Raw genomic sequence first — 16,685 nt, 5'->3', positions numbered from 1 at the left:
CGGGCACATTGAAACAATTCAAACACGGAAAATTTCTTGAGTTAGAATCATAAAAACGCTTGACATACAATTTTAAAACTGCCGGCATTCCTAAAATACACAATCACATCCAAATAAACTACCTCACACATTTGTTGTAAGAGTTACATTTTCATATTTTGAGAATAGTAACTGAATATATTTGTATATTCAAAAGTAGTAAAGCTTCAACCTTTACTTTGACAGTTTCATCTCTAAGTGGCACATTATAGTAACTTTCAGTATTGGCTACGTATAAAACCTTAGTAAGCGAAATTGAAGAAAACTTTCATCCTGGATCTCCTTTTTGATGCGAAAAATAAACAATAACGTCATTAGCCCTCGCGTTTAGGTACTGAAATCGAATAAATTGTTCACCTGAAAGCCCTCGCCAAGTTTCGAGTTGTCTTTACAATGTTGTGAAGAGTTTTGGATGAGGCACAAATGTTGGTGCAAGTCATAGGCTGAAGATCTATAGCTTTTTTTAAAGAAGCTAGTAAGCGAATTATGAGTGGCCTTATCCACGTGAAATAAACGGGTACTGTTTTTATCGTGCTTTCACGTAGACAATAACAAGAGTCATTTATCCGTATAGTTGTATGTTTTTCTAATTTTTGTGATATTATTTTTACGAATTTTTCCTCTCTCGGTGACAATGTAAAAACGTGTGGAAAATCGAAACCGTAATCGCAAATAAAAATTCCCTGTTCAAGTAAATGTATTCTATGGGAACCTAAATTTTGATAGTGATAGCGCGTGCCACAGCAGCAATGTCGCAACATTAATGTAGTTGCAGTTGCCATCCGAATATTGGCTTAAAACTGATGTAGTCGCTATCCGAATGTCACCTTAAGCAGGCGTGGCTAACTCCGCGATTTCGTCGTGTCGCTACAAGTACATGCGGCCCACAACAATTTTGGTGTCTAGCCCTATGGTTGTACTACTACTATTAGTTACTATTAGTTGCCGCACTCCCCTACGGAACGGACACCTGTTCTCGCTTGCGCCACCTAGCGGTCATCTGCCGTAATAGACGCGTTTTGTTAGAGGGTGAATCTTCTGTACCTATACTATTATTTATTATTTAGAGGTTTGAATGTTTCACGATTTTTGTATTATTTATGAGCTCCCAATATTCACGGTTTAATATCCCGGTCAATATAAGTCTAGTAGTAGTAGTCTCTCTCGCTACAACGTAAATTCGTAAGGAGTTCGTTTAGGAGGTGCAAGCGCGCACTGCTTGCCCTTAGAGCTGGTCAAAGACGCCTAGTCTTACTAAGATGGCATATAGTCGAGAAATTCGGACGGGCACCGACCGCCGTGGCGGGGTGGCCTAGGGGTTCATGGCGTCAGCGGCGATAGCTAAAGATGCCGGTTCGAATCCAGCCTTCACCACTGGAGGGCTTCGTCACTTTTTCTTTAATATATGACATCTATTACAGTTTTCAATATAAGTCTATTTAATATTTAGTCAGAATCCTCGCACCGCTTCTACCTCCCACCGCTCGCACATTATGCTCGCCGCGTTAAGAGTGCTCATTGAATTTGGCCAATAAACAGACTCGAGAGTTCTCGCCGAGAGCGAATTTCTTGCTATTTCCTAATTTTGTTTATGCTTATTCTTGTACAAGTGCGTATTGTTTGTCTGTTATTAAAGAGCAAAGCTTTAATGTTTTGGAAGATAATTAAATGAGATTATATTGAATTTTTATTGTTCCGGTTCGATAATTTGGTACCTGTAATAGGTGCTTGCTGGTGAGTTTGATCTCTTTCGAAACGATATACCTATTTTCAGCAAAGTTATTGTACGGTAACATTGCGCTCTAACATTGCGTAATAAAATGTATCTATTTTAATTTAACAGCTGTGTGCCAATAATGCATTATGACACATGCGAGTGATGCGAGGTAAATAAATTTGCTCTTAACTTTTTTTTTATACCACGTCGGTGGCAATCAAGCATACGGCCCGCTTGATGGTAAGCAGTTACCGTAGCCTATGGACGCCTGCAACACCGAAGAGATTACACGCGCGTTGACGACCCTTTAAAAACCTGTACACTCCTTTTTTGAAAAACCCCATACTGTAGCCCCTCGGGAAAACCTCGCGTTGGAAACGGCACCGTTGATCGCCACACAATTGGTAAAATAAATCTTTACCCCCTTATTCATATTACTTTACACGCCTCAATTAGTTAATTTATGTTTTATCTCTTTCTTGCAAATTAATAAGCCAAAATGACAGATCAAGACCAACGATTAATAATTAATGTAATTAACGGTTCCAACGCGATTAAAATTAATTATTTTACTTTTTCTCCGATATTTCCTCTAGGTTGCACTAGCTGTCGTGGCTACGTTAAGACGGCCACTGACTATCAGACCCGTTAATGACATTAATTATGTGTACTAAAAGCTAATTAATGTGTGTTTAAGAATAACGCCAATAGTGATTGACGCTCCTGCCTAGGGAGTACTACTCTCGGTACTGGTTGAGAATGAGAATGAGAGAATGAGAATGAGAATTCCGTTCCGAACAGTTGTTCGGACAAGCCGATATCGCCCGACGGACTGATAGTCAGTGGGTAGATAGGTAGTTTCTTAAAACACTGACATATACGACCCATATCGTATCTGTAGCAAATTTTTGACGTATCTTAAAGCTCGAATCAGGCCGGAAGGCCCGATTATCGCCATACAAACTTAGTCAGTACCCTGACCATTTCCTATTCGTGCCAACGTGCAAGCAATGTCGCTCTAAGCATTTTTGTGCCTCTCTTCAGTTCGCTCGCTTAGTGATAAACGGAGTTAACTCAAAATTCGTGTAAAATTTGTTTTTGTATTAAAACAGCCTATTACCAGTAACACTACCAGATTTCTCTCTTGGATTAGAAAGAGATCGCACACTTTACTACGGTTTACTTTGATAGACAAGGTATATTTCGTTTCATGCTAAAGCATACAACTGTTGTATCTACCTGTATATCGGCGTCCCGAGATCCTCCTTATACCACAGTACTAGCAGCACGGCGTCATCTTCGTCTATGGACGCGATGTCGCACGGCAGATACACGGGCTCACCTGCCACCGCTATCACTTGGGTCATGGAAACTGTAACAAAGGAGAAATAGTGGTTATGAACGACGATCAGCAGGCGTATTATTTAACGAGCTATAATATGAATTCTCTCAGATGATTATTTCGGGCTCGTGCCCTAATCTGTTAAACAAAAGCCTTTGTTTCTTTTAAGAGCGGTCTTCAGCACGTGCCAAATCAGCCATGTCGTTTAAAAAGCAACTATCGTGATAGTATTATGGTTCAAATTTATGTGACAGCTCATTCAGAGAACAATCAGGGCGGGCTGTTTTATGAATTTGAACCATATAAATAGAATGGTAAATTTGCTTTTTAAACGGGCTTGTTCCCGTTAGTTATGCCGGGGCTATTAGCAGTAAGCAGTGTAGCCACTGCATAAAGGAAACAATACCTTTTGTTTAACAAATTAGGGCCCGAGCAGAAAAAATCATCTGAGATAATTCATACTATATTAGCCTAGTCGGTATTGTCCCTGCCTAGCAAGCAGGAGTCCCGGGTTTGAATCATGGCAAATGATTTATCGCAAACATTTGTTCCTGAGTTATGGATGTTTTTTACACTGTGCATTAACCGGGCCCGGGCAGCGGGCAATCCAATGTGGTATGTAACAAAAGTTTTGTCTTGGCTACGAGTACTACTAAGGCATCACTTTCAGTCTGTCTGTACACTGTTAAAACGATCCTATAAGTACAGATAACGGATATCCTATTTTCCACTCGTGTGTGCATTAACCGGTCCGGGCAACGGGCAATCCAGTGCGCTTGCTGGTTCATTACATCCGGGCAAGACGCGGGCGGACATCCGGCGGCCCCACTTACCCGGCCCGGCTGCGTGGCGATTCACTGTCTCAGATTGTTTCCATGTGTTTTAAAACTTCAAACTTTGGAAGATCCTAAACCTAATGCGAATAATTTTCAGAAAATCTAACGAATTTAATTTTTAAGGGTCTATTTTTATATGCCACGTCGGTAGCAAACCAAACGTCTGATGGTAATCGGTCACCGTAGCCTATGCGCCGTAGTGTAGACTATGGACACCTGCATCTACAAAGGTATTATATGCATGTTCTCTCCTTTGCATGTGTAATCTTTGTTTTTTAAGAATTCCAAAGTGTAGCCCGTCGAAAAAACCTCAGCTGGATCCGTAACAAAAAGTTGTCATACTAGGTACAACTTACTAAGTCTCTGTTCGTCTTCTTCCTGCCCTTATCCTACGTTATGTGGGTCGGTACAACATGTTTTTCTATTCCATTCTCCTCTATCTTTCGTCACCTTAGCACTCATTCCTTTCTTTCTCATATCCTCTTTCACACAATCCATTCATCGTTTTTTGGGTCTACCATTGGCTCTCCATCCATCGACATTCATCCCTAACATTCTAACCTATACTACTTCTAATCTTCTCCGTTACCGCTGCTACTATCAAACTTGCCCTAATATACTCATTCTTAATCCGATCCTTTCTTGTTACTCCACACATAAGTCTGTGTTCATCTGTCTACACAATTATAGGTATATCATTAACAGTGATCCCGAAGTTACACAGTCGTGCGACTGGCTAATGTCAATGTCTATTAATTTTCAGTGTTTTCAAACCCATTTACAAATTATTTCTTCATCGATACGTTGTAAAGACAAGCGCAAGCTGTGTTCAAACACAAGCGTTCCAGATTATAAAACTGCACAAATATCAAATACTGTATCCGCAGCCTAGTATTCTTAACTTAGTGTGTGTACTACGAAGTAAACAACGTGCTACTTCCAATATCTTTGTTGTTATACTATATTTCGCTCCGTATTTTTAGCCCCTCGTTTTTGTTGAGGTATTTTTGTTCGGCGCTATGACTGGTAGAAAAACGGAAATTGCTTGGGTTAATAGACTCGGTTTAAGGTTGTTTTCATAAACGGTGTTTTTGTTGAATTCCATTAACTTTGGCATCCTGCCGAATATATTCAAGTAATGGAATATAACAAAGTTCAGCGGATGGTCAACTGCCGGAATTGGTAACGCATTGGACCGGCAATCCAAGGATGTGGGTTCGTGTCCCACGTTGGCCAGAGTTGATTATCGTTGATTTTTTCATTGCGATTGACATCTGTATTTACAATTTATAGATTACAACAATGTTTTTTATAAACAACATTATCTATATTTTGTTTTATATAAAATTAATCAAATATGATTTATAATATCAAAGATTTATTGAGTGTGGATTATCTTTGATAACATTTAAGTTGTGCATTAAAAATTTAAGTAGGTATGTACTATGTACATACATACATTTTTATTATTTTCTATTTGGTAGGTTTTGTTACCGACTCGCCAAGTTTTGGATTTTAAAATGCATATTTTTCAGAAGTTTGGATTTGCCTAAAACAAGCCAATATGTATTTCTTATCTAGGATCACAAAGGCTAGGTACTTAAAAATCGTTTTCTAAAGTGAAATGATTGAAGAAATGAAAACTTGTATGAGAATGTCATGTTAATGGCTCCTAGTTAGTGCAATTACTAGTATATATTAAAACGCGATCATGTCACAAGCTAAATCGAAAACCGGAGCGGTTTCAGCTTGAAGTATGGTTAATTCAACATTATCGGCGCGATGCCAGTGCGGAAATAAGCCGGTTTCCGGCGTCCAGCGGGAGCGGTGCGCATCGATTTAATGCCTCAACTCTTTCGCTGGCTTCATTTCTGCTCGTTATTCTAGTCTTTCGACAACTTTTTGCTTTTTGCAATTATTGTGGTCTGTAGTTTCGAGTACAATTTGCGACTAAGTCAATGAATTCACAGACACATGTAAGATAAATATGAATTGATTTTTGGCGAAATTGGGTCCAAAAAACATGAAGCGCTACGATGCTGCGCACGAATCGCACGATGTTGGATACTACTATCATTTGCGTGGATTATTAGCCCTGTTTTTATTTTAAAATGTTACATGGATACTATGCTGCTAATTTTACACATATCTAAATATAAGAAAAAAATCTGTTGTTTTTTTCCACAAAACTAGCGATATCACAGGCAGTCGAAAATCTAATTTTTTTGCAGTTTACGTCGTCATCGTCAAGTAGGATACCTACATACAGTTAATTCTACATTAAAGGCGGGGCGCTTGTGCGGAAAGAGGCTTGTTTCCGGCTTCCAGCCAGCTACGCGCATTGATTTAACACAGACATTTCTGATCGTTATTCTGGTTTCCCTTCGACTCTTTTTTCTCTTATTAGCCGAAAGTTCCTGGTACAATTTGAGGTATTTTTATTACCTACTGTTTCACATCTTATTTTCCAAATCCTTAGAAAAATGCAGTTTAAAAACCAAAGGCGATCCGAAAGAGATTCACGGTTTTTTAGGATACCCGCCTACAATATCTCAAAAAATATTATTATTAATTATTTAAAAATCCAGAAAAAGGGGATTCTTGGAACAAAACCAGTCCCATCTCCCTTCAGACGCAAAGGACCCCATCACAGTCACCGCGTTGCCATGAACTGCGAGGGACAACCGTAAGATACTCGTAAATTATAGAATATACTGATATTACATTTCGGGTTATTAAAATCCGACGTCAACTTTTATGTAATTTATATATGAGGGCACATGTGAACCAGAATGATATTTAATAGCGAACAATTACAAGATATTATGCATTAAAATCTGCTATAGTCGAAATTGTATCAATTGAGCTTGTTTACTCAAAAAGTCTCAAGAATACAATACCATTGAGTGGTAAACCACAAATTAGGATAACTACATTAACTACCTCGTAGTAAAAGCAGTTTGTAACCGCCTTAAAAGGTTTGTATAGATTAACGACACACTACAAAATACACTAACTAAATAATGATTAACATAACTTTTTTTTCATTTTACAACCGTCGACACTCAAAACGAATGCACTGTGTAGAAAAACGGCTACGGGATTTATACTACTACCTACCAGTTGACGATACTGTAAATAATACAAAGACCGAGTGGATGACGTGGATGTAGTGTATGTCACACGTAGAGTTCATTTCATTCACATCAGCTTTGCAAATCGATCTGTACACACATTTACAGAATACAGAGAACATGTGAACCTCGCACTCGTTTCGCAGACGTAGGTACATATCCGCATCAAAACTCGGGTGAACACGAAATGAGCGAATATTTTGCATATTGTCTAGGGACATCAGCTGTCACCCGCGTCCCAGTTTTCTTCCAATTTAGCACGAATACCTAAAGGTGGAGGTGCGCGTGTCGCTGAAATGTAGCAGAATGCCGCTCAGCGTAGTGGAAAATGTTTTCTGTGCACTTTAGGATTCGATTTCTGGTAGCTCAAGATTTTAAATACAGTATTTCTTGGTAATATCGAAAATGTTTACCCAATATTACTGGCGAAAACTAAACATAAATGTATAATAATAAAATTATTATTACATATATAATATATTAGGTATATATTACGTATTGTGTGGTTTTAGACTAAGACGTGGGCGAAATTAATTTCAAGTTTAGATTAACTGAAACTCAGAAGGTTTTCTTAACTTTTAGCTTAGATATAAAAATTTGGCATGTAAAAAAAAATTAGAAAATCGTTTTTATTTTATTTAAAGATACCGTTTCATTTTAATACCTAATTCCGTTTGACATTGCGAACAAGTCCCGTTTTATACTCATGGCGATTTTTTCGTGACATTTTTATACTAAATATTTTAAGGCTGTAGGACAGTAAAACAAGTTATTCTTACGAAAAAGAGACACCAAAGAAAATAAGCGACAAACATGTCACAGTTTATTATTGTCACTTGTCATTTGTAGTTAGTTGCGTTGACCTACCTATTAGCAAAAGTATACGGGTCTCGTCGTGTTATGTCATACGTAGTTAAGATAAACGAAAAGAAATCTGTAGCGATAAATAAGTGTTTGTAAATAGTTATTTGTTTTACAAGAGCGCAAAGTAGTTGTTTTACCTCTCGTGCATACTGATACCCGAGCAAGTTAGATTCCTAAATCCATGAGCGTAGCGAGAGGTTCGAAAAGTGAAATCTGCGAGGGTTTCAAGCAAAACTTTTTACCATACCAACGCGAAGAAAACACTGTAAAGTTAGTGACATAATTATCATATTCAACTGTACCTACGTTATTAAATATTTATCATTCAAAATCAACATTTGAATGTCAATTATACCAGCCAACATGAGAAAACAATCCAAAAGCCGCATCAACTACTTACTTTGCGACTCTTGTGAAAAAAATGGCACTTTTTCATCAGTTTTGGAATAATAAAGAGAGCCTTTACGAGCTGTCTGGGATAAAAAAAAAATTGTACATGCTTTTATTGCCGACTGCCTGTCTTTGCACTATCAATAACTTCTTAATATGTTTCTAAAATGTCCAAGCTTAAAGTAGTTGCGTCTTCTTTGCTTCAAATATTGTGGTCAACGTCCGATATAATTTAGAATTTTCTACGTAATTACGAAAATATACGTAAATAGAAATAAGGGTGTTGGTAAGTAAGTTAGGGTACTTTGAATTTAGCATAGGTACAACTTAAAAAACCCATTCCTTGTGAGTAAAAACAAACACGTATTCCGTTGAAATAGTCGCTGTGTCTTTGAATTAAAACATCTGCGCTGCCATGCATTATGTATACTTCTAAACTGACAAGCCAATTCGATCGTACACTGACATCAGAATGATAACATTTAGTTATCGTGAATTTCGCTTAATACTTGTCGCCCGATAACCAAGCGACATCATTTAGATATTTTTTAATACAGTTGCTCAAAAAGTGCTACTTTTCGTGGCTGTTTAGCGTGCGGAAAGTTGGTTTTCGCGAACTAGTGCTTTTTACTTTTCCAATTTTTTTAAATTTTTACTTACTTTACTTTATTCATGACTAAATATTAATGAGTGTTAATACAAGTTTCCTTTAAACGTCGTAATTAACATAAAAACCTACTGTTAATGTAAAAATACGAAAAATATGCATGTTTCATATTTTATTACTTACCTCTTCATCATTATTAGTATTATAACACGTTTATTTTTTAATGTTGAATAACCGTTTTTAATAAGTTGTCTCAATGGAACGGAACGCCTGTCAAAGAAGAGGCGTATTTTCTTACTGCAAGAATGTTTTAAGATATCTCGGTACTCGTGAAGTAATGACATACTTTACGCACTAGCATCGAAATGTACTATTTCCATTTTTGCTTTATTTTTCCATTTTTGTTTTATTTTTGTTAAAATGAAAGAGTATTTTTGTAACATTGATTTGAAAATTAGAATTTCTATTTCTAGTTTAATTTAGCACTTATATAAGTCATTGGTTTTCATACTCTTTTTTAGGAAACTGTAGGTCTATAAGTCTATTACCCTAAATTGTAACCACCTATTAATATACGAGACTGTTTGTTTCTAAATAAAGAAAAAAAAAACATTCTGATGTCAGTGTATAATCGAATTGACTTCTGAGTCAATTTTCAATAATAGCAAGGTAAAATTCTCTTTAAATTAATAATGTCACAAGAATATTGGTTTGGAATCGGGCCATCGCCGCTCCATAGATTTTGACGAGCGTCGCTTGGCACATGGTGGAACTATAAACTTAATGGCGGGTAAAGCTGTTTGTTTTTCTATGTTCCTATCGCTACAGGGTAACCAGTATATAAAGACCTTAAATCATATAAATACTAAGCGTGACTGGATATCTCATTTATAATGGTTGGCTCTAAAATGGCTGCCCGAAGAACGATGCGTTTTGAAAACAGTTAGGCTATAGGTTTGTGATTTTGGGGCTGTACATCGAGTTTTGTTTATGAGCCAGCTGGTAGCTTGATAAAAAACGGTTTATAAGTCGTTAGATGTCATGTGAACGTTCAAACTTTATTTATGTTCATGGCTCTTTAGTACGATATGATAGTGTCAGCGACAACGTTCGAGTTACTTTAGTCACTCATAATACTGGACATTTTAGGCAAAAGTTATGACAATGTCATATATGGTGAGCTTTAGTTTCTTAATCTTTCACTAGACTTATATACCGACCGGGATATGGACCGTGATTACTTTTTGTACTTATTGTTTTTGAGTCTAGTGAAATTAACCGTGAATCATTCAAAACTGTTCTTAATCTTTATTATTGTACTAGCTTCTACCCGCAACTTTGTCTGCGTAGAATTATTCTACTATTAATCTTCGTTATCCTTCATATCCTATCCTGATTACTGAATTAATCTTCATTATCATAATGATGAATGTAAACCTGTTTATGTGCAATAAAGTTACTTACATATTCATACATTAACAAAAACTATCCTACGTCCTTTCTCGGGCCTCAAACTATCGCCATGCCAAATTTCATCTAAATCAGTTCAGCGGTTTAAGCGTGAAGAGGTAATAGATCGACAGACAAAGTATCTATCGGATTTGCGCCATAAGGTTACTTTCTAGTCGCTACAGCATTGTTGTATTGGTACAGGAAATGCAAATTTCAGGATATCGACATAATATTTATTACTTTTTACAGTTCCATGCAGCAATGCAATCGGCAGCAACAATATTGCAGTCAGAGTGAAACCTGTGGTGAAACTTTTATTGACAGACAGCAATTTTTCACCGCCAACATAAATTTTATTACGTAAAAAATCTCTGACATAACAAATATTCCTTTTCCCAACTAAGCCCACGCTGCCCATAAACTGATTAAAAGTACCGAAAAAATTCACGCACCCAACCCGATAGCCCTATCGGCAACATCCGGCGAGTAACAGTTCGAAAGTCGATTTAAGTTGGCCCTTTCGAATCTCCCGTTCGCCCGGGGCGAAAATTTATTTCCCATATCTGCGAAAACAAAGCATTTCCATTCGCCGAGGCGATTCGCGAATTTCGCATTTTGCAAATGCGCGCGGGGCGCAGTGGGTGGCTTCAGAACAGTAGTTGCGGACGAAATTAATGGCACTTTGATGATAGTTTATGTATTTTATCTAGATTAATATATTAAAGCTTTTAAAAACAAATTAAAATTACATGTTACAAACAATATCACATAACAGTTAACATAATATCTACCATCTAAGCTAAATACCAGTAAAAAAACCATACACATAATAATAATAATAATAATAAATAAAATTGTTAACACATCAAAATAAAATAATATTAATCACGTACCTTACCTGCTTCCGCGACTGTAGTACGTAGTTCACTTATGTGCAGATTAAAAAATAATAATAATAATCCGTATATCCAAAAAGCTAAACAAATTAACATAATAAAATTAAAATAATCATAAAAAATATAACTACATAAAACGTAATATAAAATTTTATTACGTAAAAAATCTCTGACATAACAAATATTCCTTTTCCCAACTAAGCCCACGCTGCCCATAAACTGATTAAAAGTTCATTCTATACGGTGCAAACCTGATCGCCCTAACCAAAAAGGACGGAGGGGTGAGACCCATTGCTGTGGGGTCTACTTTACGACGTCTGGCATCAAAAATTGCGGTTAGACACGTTAGATCAAAATTGCAGTCCCTTTTTGAACCAATACAGCTAGGTTTCGGCACGAAAGGTGGGTGCGAGGCAGCCGTCCATGCCCTAAGGACCTACCTTTCACTCAATGATTGCGAAATTGTAGTCAAAATTGACGTTAAAAATGCTTTTAATTCGGTTAGTAGGGACACTTTGCTGACAGAAGTAAAGGACAAAATTCCAGAGCTATACAATTACCTTTTCTTTTGCTATTCAAACTCATCTAAATTAATGTACAAGTCACATGAATTATCTTCTGAGGTTGGCTGTCAGCAGGGTGACCCTCTCGGGCCAGCAATTTTTAGTTTGGCTATAAATCCAATTATTAAAAATTTAAAATCAAAATTCAATGTCTGGTATTTAGATGACGGAACTCTAGGAGGCGACGTGAATACTGTGCTCTCTGATTTGTCTTTTATTAAGAGTAGTTTCGAAAATATTGGTTTAGAACTGAATTTCAGCAAATGTGAACTCTTTATTCAAAAACCTTCTTGTTCTTTGGCAGACTTACAACCCAAATTTGACGATCTGGCTCCTGATATCAAATCAGTAGACAAGTATTCTCTTTGCCTCCTGGGATCTCCTATATTCGAAGAATCTTTTCCCGGTTATATTTCTAACTCTATAACTAAATTCAAAAGTCACACGAATCGCTTACTCGAAATTAGCCCTCATTATGCTCTTGTGATTCTTAAATTTTGTCTTTTTGTCCCTAAATTTACATATGTGCTCCGCTGCTGTCCTTTTTGGAAACATCAAAATTTATTGTCGCCTTTAGATGATTTGATCAAAATTAGTTTAGAGACTATTCTAAACATTCAGCTAAGTGAGCCTTCCTGGTCTCAAGCGTCCCTCCCTATTCGGTTTGGAGGTTTAGGAATTCGCAAAATTTCCAGTGTGGCTTCCCCAGCCTTTTTGGCGTCCACTCATAGCACGTCTGGTCTCATAGGAAATATTTTAAGGGCTTTGCCCACAAACTGTGAGATTGCGGGCTTTGAGGACGCCAAAAATGCTTTTAAAATTGCTTGCCCGGGAAAACAATTTCCAGACAACCCAAATTCACAAAGGAGTTGGGATAATGTTTACTGTGATTTAACTTACAATATTCTCCTAAACAACTGTACAGGTCCAGACCGCGCGAGGCTTTTGGCGGTCGGAGCCCGGGAAGCGGGTTACTGGCTACATGCCCATCCTTCGCCTAATACTGGTACTTTCTTGGATCCGGCCTCCCTTAGACTGGCGACTGGTTTGCGACTCGGGGTTTCGGTGTGTACGCCACACATATGCTCTTGTGGCACGGACGTGGACCGACTGGGACACCATGGATTATCTTGTCAAAAAAGTGCCAGCCGTTTTTCAAGACATGCGTCGCTTAATGACATAATCCGTCGGTCTCTTGCCACCATCAATGTACCCGCTCTTCTTGAGCCGACTGGCATTATCAGAGATGATGGCAAGAGGCCCGATGGGATGTCCTTGGTTCCTTGGAGCTTGGGACGGATGTTGGTGTGGGATGCTACCTGCGTAGACACACTGGCACCGTCCCACCTCCAACGGACTAATGTAAAAGCGGGCGGAGCGGCGGAAAGCGCCGAAATTTTAAAACGTAATAAATATAAGAGCCTCGGTAGAGAGTATCATTTCGTTCCATTTGGAGTTGAAACTCTAGGTCCATGGGGTCCCAGCGCGCATAAGTTGTTTGCAGAAATCGCGAAGCGTCTGGTTGACGTAACTGGTGACCGAAGAGCTGGCGGCTTTCTCGCACAACGTATCAGCATTGCGATATAGCGGGGAAATGCCGCCAGCATCCTTGGTACAATGCCTCAAGGGCCTATTTTAGATTTAAGCTAGTTATTAATTTCGTTTACGTAGTACCACTGTATATATCTTGTATGTAAATAAATGTATTTATTTCTTAATATAAAATGAATATATGCATAAAAACAGGCTAAATAATACTTATTTCATCTCAAATAATACATATACATTGGTTTTATTACAATAAAAACCATTTCATCTCAAATAATACATATATATTGGTTCTATTACAATAAAAACCAAAAAGCGTAAAATTAAAAAATGTTCTTAAAACGACAATAATTAACTTACATACAAACATAAATATTTAAAATACATAATTGTCTCTTGTCAATAACCAATAATTAACTACTGCTTAAAGGTCTCGTTTAACTTGCCCCGTAAACAAGTCTGGCAGTCATGAGTCGAACAAAAAATATACCCTCATATATTCCTATTACTAACCAATTAAATCTAAACCTTACGTTAAGACCATTAGGGTCGATTCTTAGTTTTATTCTTGTATTTAATTTTAGTTCACATGAAAATGCAGTTGCTTATTGTTAAACATTATCATAAGTGCTTGCTTATTGCGTTATTTGTAAATAATTACTTTAAGTTAGCTATTTATAAGTTGTCTTATAAGTGAAATTTCTGTAATTTCTTAGACAATAAATTTCTTTAAACCGAAAGCTACACGGCCAATATTGCTACAATAAAATGAGAACAGTGTGCAATATTAAATTTAGCACTGTTATCAATGATTGAGGTGTGCAATAAATAATATTTGTATTTAGATATATAACAAAAAAATATGCGAGTTATTATTTACTTCGTCTTTTAAAGATTCAAAAGTGATTATAATAAATAGGTATGATTAATTTTCTAAAGGATGGTTACTCTCATATGGATTTACTTGTATTAGAATAGAATAGTACAAAAAAAAATATCTCTGAAATATATCTTTTAAACTATTTACTCAAAACAACTGTGTCTGTGCATCCTACTATGCTATCACTTTTGGAATCTAATAGGTACATTCCAAAGGTTATTGGAATGTACCTAATTGGAAAACATAATCGCACGCAAAGTCTGAGGAACTACTCACTTCCGCATGTGTGGCGCATATTATACACTTCCTTAGGTGGATTTAATAATAATAAATAAATAAATAATAATAAATAAATATTATAGGGACATTCTTACACAAATTGGCTAAGTTCCACGGTAAGCTCAAGAAGGCTTGTGTTGTGGGTACTCAGACAACGATATATATGATACCTATACAAATACTTAAATACATACCTATAGAAAACATCCTTGACTCAGGAACAAATATCTGTGTTCATCACACAAATAAATGCCCTTACCGGGATTCGAACCCAGGAGCATCGGCTTCACAGGCAGGGTCACTACCCACAAGGCCAGACCGGTCGTCGAATAATAATTAATATAATTTAATTTTAGGTAAATGTGTGAAATTAAGTTTTGGAAACCACTCCTTTTTATTCAGGACTCGCGCTGATATCATCTGTGCGCTGGGTCGCCGCAAAACTTTTCGATTATTTTGAATGAACCGAATCAACATGTACGCCAAATTGGATTGCCAGTAATTCGGTTTTTTTATACGGTTTCATTCTTGGCATTTGTAAGTAGTTCCAAGCAAAAAAGTTGAATCTTACGTGCCTCCCAAGACGTGACTTGAGAAATAGTTTTTTTATTACAAAGGCCATTATCTCTGTAGTCTTTCGTTGATCTTTTATGCTTTTTGACTTCAGTTTCTAGTTGCAAAGACATTTTAAAACATTTTCTACAGCTGTAATACATTTATTATACCGTAGGTACTGTCTGCATCAAATAGATAGTGACGGCTAAAGTACAACGAGCTTTTAAATTACATGGACATATTATGAATCAATGCATTACTAAAGTGACCATGCAATTTTGCGGCTGAGTGTAACAGAATTTGATCGTTAAACTTTAAGACAATTAAACAACAGGCATGTTTTTTGTTTCAGAAGCGATTTCTTCAATGTTATTATTAATGTTTTTGAAATGAAAGTATGATAGTGCTGTTAGTTGAGTTTAGTTCAAATATAATTTATTCATGTAGGCCTAGTAAAAAGCCCTTATGAATGGTAAGTACATAATAATGGTGGTGATGGTGATACATATATTATAGCAGAGCAGTTTGTTGATGTTAATATTATTCCATAATAATATTATTGAATTATGTACAGATCAAATTATACTAAAAATTTCACAAAGAGATCGTCAAATATAAAAAAAATGTATAAAAAAATACTAGTCTTGAATGTTTCTAGAATAAAATCTAAACGTCAAAAAACAAATCACAACGAAAGAAGTACATACATTGAAATATTCATTTCCTCATCATTAATCAAATATACCTATTAAATAATTAATCTTTTCGAATCACAATTAATCCCAAGTTGTTATATCATTCATGTAGTAGTCGTGTATAATAAGCTTTACGTTTACGCTTTACATAATTCTTAAATTTATTTATTGATAATTCAATAATACTAAAGTTTGGAAGTTTATTATAAAATCTTACACAATTACTCATGAATGATTTTTTAATTTTATGGAACCGAAATAAATGTCAAAAGCCCTGGTTACTATGCGGAATGAAACAAAAACAATTTTCTTCTTTGAATAGACACTGGTTTTCATTAATAAATTAAATACAAATTTTCCTTTGCACAGCGAGTTAATTAAATTGTGCCCATGAGTTTTGAATGTAGACGAAATTTCGCTTAAATTTGTTGACCAAATCTCTGTCTCCGAAATTGATTTAAAAATGGAGGCTTTGAGTTCGTATTCTGTGCGATAAAAATCAGAAAATTTTCTCATTGAGTTATTATGGCTATAGAGAAGCCATACCAAACAATGAAATTGGTAATTAAATTAAATTGGTAGTAATTTAATTTAATTAAATTGGTAGTAATTTATAATTGAAATTGTGGGTTGGCCTAAAGCAAAGGGGGTGCAAAAAAAAAGACAGAATTCTTTTAGTAGGTACAATAACGTCTGTTCTGGCTCTGTTTGATCGCGATCATCGCGGTCAACCTAACACACTCCTCCTCGCTTCGCTCGTCGTCGCACCTATCTTGTCTCTGTTACTTAAATTTACTGTTCCAAATGATTGATTTTAATTTGTCAAGTAGTGGTTTCAACTTGCAGGTCAAATATCTCGGCCATTTTTGATTTTAGAGAAAAGTTTTT

General features: G+C 36.3%; 1 protein-coding gene across 1 annotated transcript in view; it reads right to left on the bottom strand.

Moving 5' to 3' along the window:
- LOC134748340 (neural cell adhesion molecule 2-like) overlaps positions 1-16,685 on the bottom strand; it is a 413,385-nt gene that overhangs the window by 43,095 nt on the left and 353,605 nt on the right. Inside the window, exon 4 of the mRNA XM_063683110.1 lies at positions 2,996-3,128. Coding sequence (XP_063539180.1) covers positions 2,996-3,128 — 133 coding nt within the window. The remainder of the gene's footprint in view (positions 1-2,995; positions 3,129-16,685) is intronic.

This window comes from Cydia strobilella, chromosome 16 (assembly GCF_947568885.1).
Source record: "Cydia strobilella chromosome 16, ilCydStro3.1, whole genome shotgun sequence".
Taxonomy (NCBI): Eukaryota; Metazoa; Arthropoda; class Insecta; order Lepidoptera; family Tortricidae; genus Cydia; species Cydia strobilella.
The sequence above is the reverse complement of the archived record's forward strand: the minus strand, read 5'-3'. Positions and strand labels throughout refer to the sequence as shown.